The sequence below is a fragment of the Cebus imitator genome, unplaced genomic scaffold (genome assembly GCF_001604975.1).
Source record: "Cebus imitator isolate Cc_AM_T3 unplaced genomic scaffold, Cebus_imitator-1.0 Scaffold249, whole genome shotgun sequence".
Classification (NCBI taxonomy): Eukaryota; Metazoa; Chordata; class Mammalia; order Primates; family Cebidae; genus Cebus; species Cebus imitator.
Genome location: NW_016107564.1, coordinates 2,652,338 through 2,670,402, shown reverse-complemented (window position 1 = coordinate 2,670,402; position 18,065 = coordinate 2,652,338). Strand labels below are relative to the sequence as shown.

At 38.3% G+C, this 18,065-nt stretch overlaps 1 protein-coding gene and 1 long non-coding RNA gene across 9 annotated transcripts in view; one reads left to right on the top strand and one right to left on the bottom strand.

Annotated features, from left to right (window-relative positions):
• Window positions 1-1,591: 1,591 nt before the first annotated feature.
• Window positions 1,592-18,065, bottom strand: part of CC2D2A (coiled-coil and C2 domain containing 2A) — a 136,852-nt gene continuing 120,378 nt past the window's right edge. For 6 of the 8 annotated variants that reach the window (XM_037727934.1, XM_037727935.1, XM_017498717.2 and 3 more), the window contains 7 exons: window positions 17,337-17,426; window positions 16,116-16,229; window positions 14,096-14,230; window positions 7,767-7,889; window positions 5,939-5,997; window positions 3,422-3,599; window positions 1,592-1,900 (listed from right to left, as the gene is read on the bottom strand). In XM_037727934.1, coding sequence (XP_037583862.1) covers window positions 1,712-1,900; window positions 3,422-3,599; window positions 5,939-5,997; window positions 7,767-7,889; window positions 14,096-14,230; window positions 16,116-16,229; window positions 17,337-17,426 — 888 coding nt within the window. In that variant the 3' untranslated portion in view covers window positions 1,592-1,711. Of the gene's footprint in view, window positions 1,901-3,421; window positions 3,643-5,635; window positions 5,813-5,938; window positions 5,998-7,766; window positions 7,890-14,095; window positions 14,231-16,115; window positions 16,230-17,336; window positions 17,427-18,065 lie in introns of those variants that run through there. The other 2 variants (XM_037727939.1, XM_037727938.1) reach the window with 2 other exon arrangements.
• The window catches only part of LOC108282731, a 38,083-nt gene continuing 26,051 nt past the window's right edge, over window positions 6,034-18,065 (top strand). The window contains exon 1 of the long non-coding RNA XR_005195509.1: window positions 6,034-6,305. This is a non-coding gene — a long non-coding RNA (uncharacterized LOC108282731). The remainder of the gene's footprint in view (window positions 6,306-18,065) is intronic.

The following is an 18,065-nucleotide window of genomic DNA, read 5'->3' as shown; positions in this document are numbered from 1 at the left end:
TCAATTAGAAGGATTCACCATTCTAGATGCCATTAAGAATATTCGTGATTCATTGGAGGAGGTAAAAATATCAATATTAACAAGAGTTTGGACGAAGTTGATTCCCACTCTCAGTGGATGTCTTCGAAGGGTTCCAGACTTCAGTGGTGGAGGAAGTAATGGCAGATGTGAAAATAGTAAGAGAACTAGAATTAGAACCCTAGTATGTGACTGAATTGCTGCAATCTCATGATAAAACTCAAATGGATACAGAGTTGCTTATGGATGAGCAAAGAACATTACTTTCTTTCTTGGTCGGGTGGGGTAGCTCACTCTTGTAATCCCAGCACTTTGGGAGGCTGAGGCAGGAAGATTGCTTGTGTCCAGGAGTTCAAGACCAGCCTAGACAACATAGAGTGAGGCCGTGTCTCTTCAAAAAATAAACAATTAGCTGGGTCTGGTGGCATGTGCCTGTAGTCCCAGCTACTTGAGAGACCTAGGTAGAAGGATTGCTTGAGCCTAGGAAGTTGAGGCTGCAGTAAACCATGATGACACCACTGCACTCTGGATGACAGAGCAAGACCCTGTCGCAAAGTTTTTGGATATGGACACTACTCCCTGTTAAAGATGCTGTGAACATTGTTGAGATGGCAACTAAAGATTTAGAATATTACATAAACAATTGGTAAAGCAGTGGCAGAGTTTGAGAAGACTGACAAGTTTTGAAAGAGGTTCTCTGGGTAAGATGTTATCAGATAGTGTTTCAGGCTACAGAGAAATCATGAAGAGTCCATCAATGCAACAAACTTCATTGTTGTCTTATTTTAAGAAATCTCCCAGCCACCCCAACCATCAGCAACCACCAGTTGCTAATCAGCCAGCAACATCAAGGCAAGACCCTCCGTCAGCAAAAATTACAACTTGGTGAAGGCTCAGATGGTCATTAGCACTTTTTAACAAAGTATTTCTAAATTAAGGTGTGTACAGTTTTGAGAATGCTTTTGCACACTTAGTACACTATAATGTATAAACATAACTTTGCACTGGGAAACCAAAAAAATTGATGTGACTCATTTTATTGCAGTATTCACTTTATTTAAGCAGTGGTCTGGAACCAAGTACACAGTATCTCTGAGGTATGACTACATTCTGTGGAAGATGAAGTAATCTTGCAGTCTAGTTCTTTGTGGATATTTATTTGTTTTGCATATTTGGAGAGAGGAGGAGGAGCAGTGATAAAAACTGGTAAACTTTCAGTTCAGGCAAATTATCTTAGGGTTGTCTAAAGATGAAGGAAGAATCATCTAATGGTATATAAATAACTCACTACTGCTTTCTATTTCAACTAACATTTGAATTAAACACAGCAAAGGGGGAGGGACTCTAAAGGCTCTAATGATGCTCTCTTTAAAGCTTTACCTTGCTCTAGGGTAAAACTTGGTAAGTTTCTCTCACTTTCATTCCGTTGCTGTTAATATTTGTCCAAGTGAAAGGTAAGTACAAAGGCATAGAGGCGGGAAGTACATAATGTACCCTACTCTGGGTAGTCTCAGTTGAATTTCAGGGTCTAGTGGCAGAGACAGACAGACTACTAAATAAAGCACTTACTTTGCACAGTTAAAAACATGATTATTTTATTATTTGCCAATATGTTCTGATGTGATCCATATAATTTTAAATCTCATATCCTAATTGTAGTTTTTAGGTGATACAAAAAGTACAGTGAAAAAAATTACCTGTTACGTATAAGGGAAGCAACATAGATCCAAACAGACAAAACATTTTTGGGGTATGGGTGTATGTATACAGCTAAAGCAAATTCAACATTAGGAACATCAATATTATGTACTCCAGTACTATACACAGCGTCAATTAAAGGCTTCACTTCAGAATAAGGCATGTGAAGAGGAAATCCAGAGAACTGAAGGGAAAAAAAACATTTGTAATCATTAGTGAAGTCTGAAGATTTAATACATTTTTCCTATGTAAATGTATGCAATTCTTACTATAAGTCTTCTGGATTTCAGTTGTGTTTTTCTACTCAGCTATTTATTAGCAATACAGAAAATCGAGTTGCTTAATATCCATTTTGTTTTCCTTGCTAGCATGTAGGTGTATAAGCCACCTGTTAGTCACCCCATCACTGTTCCCTTCCCTCTTTTTGATAGTACTTAGTATGCATAGTAACCCATGTAATTCCAGAGACCTAGGTACCTAAGTTAAACTACACCAATACATTTATTTTTTTCTTTTTTCTTTTTTTTTTGAGACAGGTCTCACTCTGTTGTCCATGTTAGAGTGCAGTGGCATGATCATGGCTTACTGCAGCCTTGGCCTCCTGCTGGCCTCAAATGGTCCCCCGACTTTAGCCTCCTGAATAGCTGGGATTGTAGGCAAGCACCACCATGCCTGGCTACTTTTTATATTTTTTGTGGAGATGGGGTTTTGCCATGGTGCCCAGGCTGGTCTTGAACTCCTGGGCTCAACTGATTCACCTGCCTCAGCCTCCCAAAGTGCTGGGGTTACAGGTGTGAGCCATGGTGCCCAACAATAATTTTTGGCCCCTTGGCTACAACGATTGATCCACAGAGATGGGCAAGGGAGTCTCAGAGCGCGTCTTGGGAAATTTAGGAATAATGGCACATGATATTGTCCTACTTTGGATGTGTGTGCAGATGTAAGTTATGGAAGTGTTCCAGCATTTGCTTCCATGAGGAAACCTAGTGTCAGGATGATGCCATCATATGGAGGGGAAGGGCAGAATGGGAAGACTTGCAAAAGAGTGGGACAGCCCTGATAGCTACCCTCTAAGCTTTACTTAAGCCAGTACATTCTGTATTGCTCAAGCCTGTTTGAGTTTTCTGATATTTGAACTAAAATATCCTGGCTGAGAGGTGCCTTTTAAGTTAAACGATAAATTGTACTCAGTCAGTGATCTAATTTGCCCTTCACACTGTTTAGCTAACAAGGCTTACTGTTAAGTCTTAGGAGCCTGCTTTCTAGGTTTTGTCATCCAGCTATAGCACTACCAGCAGGCAGGAGAGAGGGGTATATCATCTGTTAATAACCACCTTTCTTAGCAATGACAAACAATCACTGTAAAACAGTATTCTTACAAAAACTGCTCTAGGATGTTTTTGTCTTTATGCACAGTTGAGTCTAACATGATTTAGCCAGATATTTTCATTTTATTTGATACTTAAATGTATTTCATAAAAGGTATTTTTCATGGGATATTTTTATACAAAATGGTGGTATTTTGCTATTTAGTGATTAACTATTGAGGTTTAAAACTTATAATCACAGTTTTTAGTTTATGCTGCTTTAAATATGTACTTCTGGGAGATACTTAGGTCCTTTGATTCCGGAAACGTATTATTGCCTAATTTTCATTTTGACACAAGGAAATCCACAGTCAGTTTAGGATCCATTTGTAACATACCCTGTAGTCTCCCAGCTGTTTTAGCAGTTCTGCTCTGTGGTCATCTTCTACATCGTCTCCTTGACTTTTTTCTAACAGAGGCAAGAAGTGACGCAGGGTAGAGGTACAATACCTATTCCACCGAGTCAGATGGCGTGGCCTCCAGTCCATGATTTTTTCTTTTAGTATTTTTTCAAGCCTGGTCACAAAACATAAACTCATTTGTTGACACTCACTTTTCCCTTGTTAAAAAAAAATATGTAGTGGGGATTCAGATGATTGTATAACTACGTTCTTTGCTGATGGAGTTGTCATTCTCCAGGCATAATGTCTTATAATGGGCTGCCCCTGGGTATTCAAAATAGACATGAAATCCTGCCCTTCAAGGTTATATATGAGTTGACATGGGAAATAGGCCTATAAATAGTATGTATATTCTAAGAGCCGTAACAGATGCTTGAAATGTAACAGAAGGGAGCACTGAATGAGTTGGGGATAGCTAGATTCAATACATGCAGCAAAAGTTTATCATTATTAATTTTTTTAAAGGCTGGGTGTCACTCTGTTGCCTAGGCTGGAGTGTAGTGGTACAATCACAGCTCACTGCAGCCTCAACTTCCTGGGCTCAAGTGATCCTCCCACCTCAGCCTCCCTGGTAGCGGGGACCACAGGTGCACATCACTATGCCTGGCTATTTTTTTTCTTTTTTGTAGAGACAAGGTCTTGCTTTGTTGCCCAGGATGTTCTCAAACTCCTGGGCTCAAGTGATCCTCTTGCCTTGTCCTGCCAAAGTGTTGAGATTACAGGTATGAGCCACTGTGCCTGGCCATGAACTATTTTTTGAAATGTTTTATGACTATACTCATTGACAGCATATATACAGACAGATGAATTAGACATAGGCATAAGAAGTGGGGCTTATGTTGAAAGCCTCAAATATTTGTGGGGCTGTTAGTGCCTTGTAATTTATTCACATCATGAACAGTGAATTGTATTTATGATGATGGAATTTTTTTCTAAATTGCCTTAAAACTGCCTTTAAAATACCAACATCTCTGAAACTTTATTTGTGATAAGTACAGGTATTGGGTTCATAGGGTGTGAAGTTTAAGCATAGAATGAAGGAAAATAGCTACCATTTATTGAGCCATTTACCAGATACTGTGGTAAGTGCTTTCTTTACATTTTTATTTACTCTAAATAATAACCTTGTGAGGTAGAGAATATTGTCCTGTTTTTACAGATGAGGGGACAGTTTGAGGCAGGATAAGTGATTTGACTAAGGCAAAAGAGCTGGGATTCAAACTGAAACCCTGCTGATTCTAAAGCCTCTTGTATATTCCCTAACTAAATGCATGGGTTTAGAGACCTAGCTAGCTTCTCATTGTTCAATAATCATAGGGACCATTTGTTTTTTGGCACTTAGCACATCTTTGTTTTGGATTTCAAAATGGTCTGCACAAGAAAGTATTGACGAATTGAAGCACTTATATTTCTCCAATTTATACTGGAGAAATATAAGTGCTTGACAATTCGTCAATATAAAACAAAAAGGTTGTTTGGACATTAGTTCTAGTTAGGGATCTTGAATAAGGCTTTATGGAGAAATTGAGAGTAAACTGATATTTTCTAATCATAAAGCCTCAAGAGGTGTCACACACCTTAATACAGTAGAAACAGCACACACATCTTGAAATCAGAAAAATTGGCTGGGCTCTAACACTTAAACAAGTATGTCGACCTCTCTGAGCATCGGTTTTCACATTGTGAAACTAGGAGAATAAGTTCTGTTTTACAGGGTTATGAGAATTACAGGGACTCATATAGGCTCTTACTGACCTTCTCCATGTGTTCGGTTCATAAACTAACTGCAGTTCAATAAACCACTAATTGGACAAAAAGGGTATATTTAAGCTGAGGATTATGATGTGCCTCAACAAGACCTGTAATAACATGATGTTAAACTCCAATCCGAGGTGAAGTCTCTGTAGAAGTACGTTTTTGTGTCTTTTTTTTTTTTTTTTTTTTNTTTCCCTCTTGTTACCCAGGCTGGAGTGCAGTGGCACGATCTTGGCTCACCAAAACCTCCACCTCCTGGGTTCAAGCAATTCTCCTGCCTCAGCCTCCCGAGTAGCTGGGACTATGGGCGCATGCCACCATGCCCAGCTAATTTTTGTTTTTCTTTTTTAGTAGAAACGGGGTTTCACCATGTTGACCAGGATGGTCTCGATCTCTGACCTTGTGATCCACCCGCCTCGGCCTCCCAAAGTGCTGGGATTATAGGCATGAGCCACCGCACCCAGCCTAGAAGTATGTACTACTGGTGTTCCACTCTGGTTAGTTCCACAGTGAGCTGATGCTAAAGACTCCTTCAGAGCCATAGGATTTAGAGATCACATCTGTACTTGGAATCTATAAATATGAATTAAAGTTAAATTGCCTAAATTGTTTCACATTCATCCAGGCTGACAGTGCTTTAAAGTTTGGTATTATACTCCTAGTGACAGATTACATGTGGATTTATGGGTATTATGTTACCTGTCTTGTAGCTCAGCTGCAGCTGCTTTGTCTGAGCGCTGGTAAATTAGCTCTTCAGGCTATAGAAGAGAAAAACGTTCAGAAAGTCTAAAAATCACCTACAGTTAATTTGAACAGCTGTACATCCTTTTAAAAATCTTAAAAATCAGAGTGAACTCTCAGATATCAAGATACAGATAATATAATGCATGCTGATTTACTCATGACCCACTAGAAGTAAAACATCATAATATAGTGCTGTGTAGTTCTTTCTCAATTTCATTTTTTTTCTCTCTTACCACAGAAGTAACCATGACCTGAATTTGTTTTAGCATTCCTTCATTAAACAAGTACTGATTGCCTGCTATGTCCTAGGCACTTTTCACAGGTGAGGGGGATAGGGATTTGGCTATGAATAAAAATTCCTGTCTTCATTAATACATTAATGCAACGTGCTTATGATTTTACTACAGATATATGTACCCCTAAAAAACATTTCATTGTTGTGCATGTTTTCTAAAGTTTACATAATTGTTATATTTTATGAATATGCAACTTGTGCTTTCTCCCTTAACTTTATATTTAGTGGCAGCAACAAACACTGGAAAGGCCAGGATATAGAAGGCTTCTTGAAAAGAAAGATTTCTATAGCTTGGGCTTGGTGACATCAAAATTTATCCTTAGTGGAGAAATATTTATATATATTGATATATAAATAAAATATAAATTTATATATATTTATATATAAATAAAATATATATTTATATATAAATAAAATATATGTTGATATATATGTTTATAAAAATATATATTATAATGTATATTTTTTTTGAGATGGAATCTCACTCTCTTGTCGCTAGGCTGGAGTGCAGTGGCATGATCTCGGCTCACTGCAACCTCCACCTCTTGGGTCCAAATGATTCTCCTGCCTCAGCCTCCCGAGTAGCTGGGACTACAGGTGTGCACCACTATGCCCAGCTAATTTTTGTATTTTTAGTAGAGACGGGGTTTCAACATGTTGGCCAAGATGGTCTCGATCTCTTGACCTCGTGATCTGCCCGCCTCAGCCTCCCAAAGTGCTGGGATTACAGGCGTGAGCCACTGCACCTGGCCAACAAAGATATATTTTTAGAGGGCTTATTAAGATTCATTAATGCTGACTGTTTTAACTGTAAAATATTCCATCATGTAACATAATTTTCTTTTTTGTCATTCCGACTCTTATGCCATTTCAAGCAGTGTTCCTATTAAAAATCTTGTATATATCACCTTGTACACATATGGGAGAATTTCGCTAGGGTAATGCTCTTCAAGGCCTTTTCTGAAAGGTAGATCCAGAGAATAAAATACATTTTATTACAAACCTAGTACACACATACATATATCTATCAAATGAAACAAAAGTTTTAGTAAACTGCTTATGCTTACTACTTAGAATCTACTACTGGTCAGGACCCTGTAAGTTAATTTTATGAGCCCCTAGTGGATCATACCCTGCAGTTTAATTTGATGTTTCATTACCAGTCATGAAATCTATTTTGCGAATTGAGATCAGCATTTAAAAAAAATTATATGGAATACATTTTGTGGTACTTTTAATATGGAAATTTTTATATTAAAACTTTTCTTCCACATATGTGTAAGATGTGTATAATGGTCCTTTCACATATATATAAACATACATATCTGTATCTTATTGTGAGTTGAGCTCAAATACATTTAATAAACGAATACTGTTCTACTACTCAGGAGTGAGTGGAATTAAGGGCCAAAAAACATCTGGTAACCCAGTATAATGATTTCCTATCTTTTATTTGTCTACATTTAATTGTTAATAACAGATTTATACCTGAACACTGGAAAGGCCAGGATATGGGAGGCTCCTTGAAAAGAAAGATTTCCATAGCTTGGGCTTGGTGACATCAAAATTTATCCTTAGTGGAGAATCATATCGCTGAATATTAAACCAAATCTAAGAAAGACAAGACTACATTAGCATATATGTTAGCATATATACATACACTTACGTGTGTGCATGTATGTGTGGTATATAGAGGCAGCAGATAGCAAGTGTTCATATAGGCTGCACACTTTTTGTCATTTTTTTATTCTAAAAATTGTGCATTTTAGAATCAGTGGCATTATACAGTTGTCACTGGTCATTTTTTCACATTTTTTTCTGAAGTTGGGGTGCACCTTAGTGTTGACTGTAGATTTGATAAAGTGAGCTTGTTTTTTATTATGAAAACCAAAGCCACTTCTTTCTTAGGCTAGATTTTCTTGACCTTTCTCATCCCAGCCTCCTAATTGAATTGAGTGTCCGTCCATTCATCTCTTTGCATCCAGAGCAACCTGCAGTCTCTGAGATAGCCCTTGTCTTGGTGAGGCAGCATAGCATGTTGGTGCTGGAACCAGACTACTATCATTTGAATTTTGACTTCAACATTTACTACTTGTGTGACCTTGATTTATGTAACTTCTGTGTGCCTCAGTTTCCTTCTGTATAAAAGTGGGATAATAATAGTATCTACCTCATAAGGTTGAGTTGGTTCAGTGAGTTAATTAATCTGTATCTCTTTGAAGAATGCCTGGTATGTAGTAAATGCTCAGTAATTGTTAGTTATTTGAAAATGATTATTACTTAGCATTGTTTATAATTGCCTGTCTATTCGTGTCCACACTAGGCTATCAGACTTTGTCCTGAGGACATTCACTACGTGCCTTATTTACCATTGTATCTTTAGCACCTAGCATAGTTCCTGACATACGGTGGTCATACTGAATAACTATGTACATGAATTTTTCTGTTCAGTATACTTATCAACTACCTACTAGGTTCAGGCTCAGTTCTAAATACTGGGGATAAAGTAGTGAATGAAACAGAGTTTCTACCCTCATGAAGTATCTAATAAGAAAAGATAGCAAATAAATAAGTAAATACGCAGGCACTGAGGCTCACACTCATAATCCCAGGGCTTTGGCCTCCCAGTCTGGAAAACATAGTGAGAACACTATCTCTGAAAAAAACTTTTTTTTAAAAGAAGTAGCCAGGTGTAGTGGTGCATGCCTATAGTCCTAGATGCTTGAGAGGCTGAGGTGGCAGGATTGCATGAGCCCAGGATTTCAAGGTTCCAGTGAACTGTGGTCACACCACTGCACTCCAGCCTGGATGACAGAGCAAGAGACTGTCTAAAACAACAGCAACAAAAAACAAGTAAAAACATGGGATGTCAGATGATGGTATGATGTGGTAAATTGTATTATTAGCCCCAATTCTGCACTCCTTTCTATATGCATACCTTTTCTCACATTACTTTGCAGTTCCTCCCACTAAAAGAGAAGACAGACACTTTTGCATTCCTTGACTTGTGGCCAATGGACTGGGACAGAAGTCACTGTATGGCTTCTGAGTCTATGCTTAAGAGGCCTTGTGTGTTTCCGCTTGTCCTTTTGTGCCTCTGCCATTGTCATTGCCCCGCATCCCAGAATAAACACATATGAAGCTGAGCTGTCCCAGTTCACTCACGGATCTACTATGAGAAGCAGAGCTTGCCTTGCAATCACAACTTGCAGCAGAGTTGCTCAGCCTCGATTAGCAGAACCTCCCCAGCTGACTTACAGATCCCTGAGAATAAATGTTTGAAGCCATTTAATTTGGGGGTGAGTTTTTACTATCTTTATTGTGGCAATAGTTAATTGTGCAAGGGCTATGGAGAAAACAAAAATGGAACATGTTAAGGCAGGCAGGGAAGTTCTAACTGGAAAAATGACTTTTCATCAGAAATGCAAGAAGTGATGGAGAAATCTATGATGATATCCAGTAAGGGGCAGTGGTCATTTATGTGTAGGAAACAGCAAGTGTAAAGTGTGCTTTGGTATGTTTGAGGAATAGCAAGGAATATGAAATAGTTTGAAAGAATCAGCAAGTAAGAGATGACATTATCAGAGGAAGTGGGAGAGAGGTGGGTAGGGTGAGTATCAGATCATGGAGGCCCTGTGGGCCATTTTGAAGATTTAGGCTTTGACTCTTAAGTGAGATAGGAAGTCACTGGAGTATCTGTTGGGTAGGGGAGTGACATAATTTGCCTTTCACTTTAACAGGAATTTTCTTTGCTGTTTTGAGACTAGTTAAAAGAAGGTAGGGTCAAATGGTGAAGCATTCAGGTTGGATGCTTATTTTGAATAATCTAGGTGAGAGCTACAGCAACTTCAACGAACATGGTAGCAGTAAAAGTGGATAGATGTGGTTGGACTCTGGGTATACTGTGAAGGTAGAGCCAGTAAGATTTGGTGATGGTTTGGATGTAGAAGAGAGAGGAATCAAAGGTGAGTAAGGATTCTGGCCTTAATAATTGGACTGATGGAATTGACATTTATTGAGATGGGAAAGACTGCGAAGGGGAATCAGGAGTTCCAAGTTTGGGCATCTGAAGTTTGAGATGTCTGTCTAACATCCAAATGAAGATGATAAGTAGGGGATTGGATATTTGAGTCTGAAGTTCTAGGGAGCTAGGTGAGTTACAGGTATAAACTTGGGAATCATTGGCATATATATGGTGTTCTCTGGGAGGAAGTATAGCTAGAAAAGAGGTTTGATGAATTTTGAGGATCTCAAATGTTTCAAATTTGGAGAATACAGAAAAAGTGGCAAAGAGTATAGAGAAGTAGAAGCCAATGAGGTAGGAGTCCTTGACTTGGAATCCAAATCAGAAAATTGGCTTAAGACAAGATCCTTAAGAACCACAATTTGGTATAGAGTAGGGTATGTTTAGAAAAGTAGTGGGAAATTGCACTGCATACATAGGGCTTTGAAATCCAGGGTGGAAAGTTTACTCTTAAATCTGTATGCAGTGAAGTCCCCCTAATACTTTCTAAGTCAGCAAATGATGAAAGCTGGACATTAGGAAGCTTAATCAGGCATCATTGTATCAAAAAGTGTACTCAATTGGGGATACTATTTAGTTGGTCATTTATAGAAATGTAGGGCAAAACAATAATGGCATGACCTGGGAAATAGCGAAGATAGTATCTATATGATTTTACATTAAGATTGAAGTAGAATGAAGTAAGAGAGAGGGAAACTCAAGAACAATTCTAGGGTTTAAATCAGGGTAAGTGATATCCATAGAAATAGGAAGCCAGGAAGGGGAGCTGGTTTTGGGGGAAATGATTTGAGTTTTGCATGTGCTGTGTTTGGGATTTTGATAAAACACCTGGGTGTCTGGTAAACAGTTGAAAATTCAAGACAGTTTCTGGGACTGGTTACAGAATTATGACTTCTCTGTCAGAATAAACTAGATAAAGTCACAATTAATAATAACAGGTGTGGCCCTAGAAGAAATCTAAATATAGAGTCTTTAGAAACTTCCATTTTTAAGGGGTTGGAAGAAGAGCCAGTGAAAGAAACATAAGAAACAACTGTAGTGATGAAGACCAAATTTCCTTTATCAGTAAACTATCGAGGAAGAAAGTGTTTTTTTCATGAAGAAAATTAGTCATGAGTTTTGTGTCAAATGACAGAAAAGGAGAGGAGTGAAAATGAGAAGAAGTCATTGGATTTATGTATTCATTAGCAAGACAATGTTGCTTCTTAGAGTTTAATTTCTGCAGTATGGTCAGGAAAGGAGAGCTAGATTATAGTAGGTTAAGGTCCGAGTGTACTCAGAAAGTGAAAGCAAGAGATACAACCAGTATTTGAAGAACTTGGGGAGGAAAGGAAAGAGAGACAATGTACTTTTGGGTGCACCCAGGTTGGGAAAAGTGTATTTCAGAATTGTTGTACCCCTGAGCATATCAATAGATAGAGAAGGAGACAGAAAAATAGAGGAGCTAGTTGGATGGATTAGTGGAGCATGGAATGGGAATGGAAACAAGCACAGGGGAAAGGGAAGAGGCTTATTTCTTGGAAAAGGAATGACAGGAGGAGAAAGACTGACATCCAAAGAAGTTGCGTGGTGGAGTAGAGAGCAGCTGAGGTTTCAACGTGCCAGGCCAACAAAGCCAGGAGGAGGTCCTCTGCTGAGTGACCAAGGCTTAGAGCAGGTTTAGAAGAGCTTCGATAGTGGTTGCACACCATCATAAGCCTCTATTACCCATCTCAGAGAAGAGGAGAAAAGAGTGTTCTTTCTTCCTCACAAAACTTTAGCTTTATGAGAATTAATCAACCATACAGTAATTGTTTGGAGTGCTGGTAATAATTTTTACAGATAATGGAATTACTTGAAGCCTTTTCCAGTGTCTGTTAACCCTACTTGATTATTAATGACCTTAAAATGATCCCCTAAATGTAGATGAGGCTTAGCAGATCACTTTTGATTATGATATGACTTTAATTAAAAATAATAATTAACATAGGAACAGTGTTCCACATTGCTCTTTACATTTGTAATTAATAGTTCTGTAGTTGTCATTTGCTGAACACTTATGAAGCATAGATGTTTTGCTGGGTGCTTGAATATATTATCTCTAAATTTTAGCAATAACTCTTAAAAAAATGGACTGATGCTCTTCAGAGAAGGGTGTATACTCCAGGAGTATGGAAAGAAAAAATTAGATGTTCCAATTATTTCTTTCTATGTTTAAAGTAGGTTTTGTTATAATGTAAATAACATTGATACAAAAAATATATATAATTCATAAAAATATGCATGTTGGGATGCATGTACAAACAGTTTTTATAGACAGAAGCACAAAGTTCAGAGACTGCTAAAGTAAATGATGATTCTGAAAACAATCATTCAATAATTTGCCGGGTACAGTGGCTTGTGTCTGTAATCCCAGCACTTTGGGAGGCCAAGGCAGGTGAATCACTTGAGGCCACGAATTTGTGATGTGCCTGGCCAACATGGTGAAACCCCATCTCTACTAAGAAAACAAAAATTACCCGGACATGGTGGCATGTGCCTGTGGTCCAAGCTACTCGGGAGGCTGAGGCAGGAGAATCGCTTGAACGCAGGGTGTGGTGGTTGCAGTGAGCCGAGATGGCACCACTGCACTCCAGCCTAGGCAATGGATTGAGACTGTCTCAAAAAAATAATTAAAAATAAAGAGTTGTTACTCTGTTAGGTGCTTAACATTAATTATCTCATTCACTTTTCACAACTACTCTATAAGAACTAATTAAAAATAATTAAAGAGTTGTTACTCTGTTAGGTGCTTAACGTTAATTATCTCATTCACTCCTCACAACTACTCTATAAAGTAATAACTTTATTATTATCTCCATTTTACCAATGAAGAAGCTGAAGCTGTGAGGGATTGACTTTCCCAAGCTCACACAACTATAGTAAATGATAAAATTGGAGTTTAAACTGAGGCAGTCTGATCCCATAACTCATTTTCTTTTTCTTTTTCCTTTTTTTTTTTTTTTTTTTGAGACAGAGTCTTGCTCTGTTGCCCAGAATGGAATGCAACCCCCGCCTCCTGGGTTCAATCAGTTCTCCTCCCTCAGCCTCCCAAGTAGCTGGGATTACAGAGGCATACCACCATGCCCAGCTAATTTTTGTAGTTTTAGTAGTGACGGGGTTCTCCATGTTGCCCAGGCTGTTCTCGAATTCCTGACCTCACGTTATCCATCCATCTTGGTCTCCCAAAGTGCTACAGGCATGAGCCACTGCACCTGGCTCCATAACTTATATTTTTAACCACTACTTTATTTAGTACCTTTACAATGAAATCAAACAGCCCTTAAAACTGGCTGCAACCAGAATTACCTGGGGATATTACAGGTCAGGTGATACTTGGGAATCTCCCTTGAAAAAAGCGCGAAAGAGACAGAGAAACCTAATCTGCGCAGGTGACAAATTTGCCTCAGTTAGTGCTTAGAACACTGTGAGTTAGAAATTGTAAACTCTATTTTGGATGAGAAAACTAAGGACAGACCCAGGACACAAACTCTGGTCCTCTGAATCTAAATCCTGTATTTCCTTGTTACCGTGTTTTGTCATTCCGCTTCTCAGGCAGATCAGGTGACTAACTGAACTGAAGTTTTATTTAGCAGTCTGCCACTGTGCTTGACACTGAATTTCTTTAATTGGTGTATGTCTATGTGTGTGTGTATATATATTCATTTATATAAATATTTTGGATACATAAAATATTATTTAAATCAATAGGTCGATTATTTTAAAAAGGAAACATCCATCAATTAACCATATAAGAAGAAATGTTAATACTTACATTATCAGGACCTATTAAACAGCCCACATTTTTCAAGGGACAGAATGTATCAAATTGTCCATAAAAATGTCCACTGCAGGGATTCCATATTAAATAATGACCTTGCTCCCAAGTTAGCACATAGGCAGTTGGACCCTGAAAGAAAATGGCCATTAAAACCAGTTTTCAACTATTTATGCAATGAAGAGCAATACTAGCTTGCACAGACAATTCATTATTTTGCTTGAACCCCTGATTAGTGAAATTCCATGGTTAATGGTGAAAACTCTTTGAAGTTCTAGGTAATGCTGAATTTAAAAAGTAAAGATGAATGCTTAGTTTTGCAAAATTCTTGCATCTGGTACTAGTGCAATGACTAAATAAGGATAGTCATCATCTTACCCAACCAATATATCTTAGGATTGGCTGAAGAACTATGAGTGAAAATAAGCAGTCACTGGCGTTTTCTTCTGAGTCAGTAAGACTGCCATTTAAATCTATAGAAGGCTGATTATGTCTGAATAGAAATATTTGCTTCTAATATAGTAACTTACATTTGACAAACATTTGTAACTGTGTAAATGCATAGTAGATTTGAAAGGATATGTACCAAACAGTTAAGAATGACTGTACTTGGGGAGGGGAGTAGAATTGGGAGTTGGAGAAGTAGAAGTTCCTTGTCAAGGTATTCTGGGTCTTCTGAAAAGGGACTCTACTTTTTACACAAAATACTTACGTATTGTTAGATTCTATTTTTACAATGAGAATTCATTCATTTATTTTCCCTGTATAATTTTACTTGATGTTCACAACAGTTTTCTGGGGAAGGCAGGGCAGAAATTATCCCAGTTTCCTATAAAACCCAGAGTTGTGCAGTGACCTACTTAGCGTCATACAGCTAATGATAAGCAGGCACGGAACCTTGAACTTCAGCCTCATGACTTCCTAGCCCAGTGTTCTTTTCCTGGGACCAGGCTATCTGGTAGATAATGATGGAGACTTAATTTGAACATGAATATGATACTACTTTATTACCTGCCTTGCAGCAACTCGAATTTCCAAGGATTCCTAGAGCCTTGTGGCCTCTTTTTAAAACCCTCTTTGGCCGGGTGTGGTGGCTCACACCTATAATCCCAGCACTTTGGGAGGCTGAGGCGGGCGGATCACCTGAGGTCAGGAGTTCGAGACCTGCCTGACCAACAAGAAGAAACTACATCTCTACTAAAAATACAAAAATTAGCCGGGCGTGGTGGTGCATGCCTGTAATTTCAGCTACTCGGGAGGCTGAGACTGGAGAATTGCTTGAACCCGGGAGGCAGTGGTTGCAGTGAGCTGAGATTGCACCATTGCACTCCAGCCTGGGCATCAAGAGTGAAACTCTGTCATGAAAAAAGAAAGAACAAAAACCAAAAACCCTCTTTGGATAAACTGCTGTAATCCATGTGAATTTTCTAAACTTACCTATTGTATCAGAAATTTAGGGATATTTATAGTGGGCTAGGGAAAAATTCTAATAGTCTCCAATCTAATAAAAATAAAAATGTTAATATAAAAATAAAGCTGCTAACATTCTTTTCATTCCTCCTTATCTGGCTTATTCCCCTTTGCCTGCCAGGTCAGCAGCAGATACTTGTAGAAGCAGTACACATGAAAGGAGAGATCTCTAACCTTAGCACACTCCTTTGGATCCTCTTCATTGCAAAGCATGAAGATTTCCACATCACTAGGGGAATCTGAATGTTTGGGAACATAGCTGGAAAGAGGCCAATACTAAAAGGACAGAGCTAGGTGGGGACTTTGGATGGTAAAGGGTTTGGGTTTGCCAAAAAATAATCTCAAATGTTGCATAGGGCCCTGAGGACCACTGAAAACCATTTCATGTCTTATCACTGGTAGTTCTCTCTGCTGTTATGGCATCTCTGGGCCACTTTCCTAGGAACCCAAGGAATCGTTATGAAAATATTTCCTGTCTGTGATCTAGAACATACAACTGGATTAGTCAACTATGCTCCTCTGTTAAAGCCAGCCTACGTGGTCTTACCTCAGGAATAGCATTGCCCATCACCAGCCAGGCCTTCTTACCCAGAGACAGAAAGTAATTACACAGTAGTACTGCATGTTCTTCTTCATCCCCTGCCAGGAGATCAAGAAATTGCTGACCAAAAGAAAAAAAGTATGTCATATTAACTGAATGCTTTACTCTGGATTGGCTTGGCAGGATTCTAATATGTCATATGCCTTGAAGTGTAAGACCTATAATCTTTCCCCAAATTTTGATAGTATGTTGATAATTCATTTTTTAAAATAAACCACTTTTAGTGGACATGGTGTTTTCTCTGACATTGATGATATGGATTTCTAGAATCAATAGTCACTATGATTGTGGTAGGGTTGGGGAGACAAATTTCAAAGTTTCATTTTTATTTTTAATGTATATATGATAGTTCATTATATGCTAAACAATCTTTAAAGCACATTACTTCATTAAACTGATTTAATTCTAGAACAACCCTTTCAGGAAGGTATACTCCTATTTGTTCATTTTATAGACGAGGAAGTGGAGGTACAGATTAATAAGTAACACTTAGGAAGTAGTAAAGCCAGTCTAGCTCTAGAGCAAAGGTCCTCAATTCCCAGGCCATGGACTAGTACCAGTCTGTGGCCTGTTAGGAACTGGGCTGCACAGCAGAAGGTGAGCGGCACACAAACAAGCATTACCACTTGCCTCTTGTCAGATCAGTAGTGGCATTAGATTCTCATAGGAGTACAATATAAATTATATGAGGGCAGAGACTATGCTATGTTTATTTCACTTATAGCCAGAATTTAGTATAGCATCTGGTATGTGGTAAATGACCAAAAAGTATATACTGAATAAATAATGATATGCCATGCCTTACAAAGCCCATAAATTAAGGAATATATCATTTCTAATTATAATATAGAATGTAATTTTGGTATTTTTCATGAATAAAACCAAGAAGTTTTATGGTAATACTGGGAGGGTAAATCAGCATTAAGACATCTGAAGTATTACTTTTAAACTTTTTGTGTGAGCAATTAATTTTTTGTTAACTTCTGAACTTTGGGAAAATTGAACCTGGAAGAAAAAATGCTTCAGAATTTAGCTCATATTACTAAACAGATAGCCAATTAGGTTTTTATGACTAATGAATGTTGCAATTTAAATTTATGCAAGCAGTTAGCTAATATTTCATTAAGTCAGCTCAAGTTAGTAAATTTGTGAAGAAGAACTACTTACATCAGATGTGCTCCATAGGTCACAGATTCCAGCAAATGAGACAGTGTCAGGCAAGAAGGGAATCAAGGACACATATCGAGCCACCAGTTCCTGTATAATGAAAATGAGCTTTACGCCGGGCGCGGTGGCCCACGCCTGTAATCCCAGCACTTTGGGAGGCCGAGGCGGGTGGATCACGAGGTCAAGAGATCGAGACCATCCTGGTCAACATGGTGAAACCCCGTCTCTACTAAAAATACAAAAAAAATTAGCTGGGCATGGTGGCCCGTGCCTGTAATCCCAGCTACTCAGGAGGCTGAGGCAGGAGAATTGCCTGAACCCAGGAGGCGGAGGTTGTGGTGAGCCGAGATTGCGCCATTGCACTCCAGCGTGGGTAACAAGAGTGAAGCTCCGACTCAAAAAAAAAAAAAAAAGAAAATGAGCTTTACAAAAAAATAATTTCTAATAAAACAAAACGCTGCATCCCCTACCTGATTTCTTAAAATAAATCTCAAATGTTACAACCATTTACATGTACAAAATGAAACTAATACTAAATGCTTACTAAATATTATATTAATATCATTTTCATCTTCACCAAACATCCTATATGGAAGGTTATTGTTATTACTCATCCTTTACAGATGAAGAAACTGTGTCCCTTTGACAAGTCTTTTTTTCCCTTTCATTTCACACTTCTTTACTTTCTGGTATAACAAGACTTTCCAGAATCATCTTGAATTTTCACTT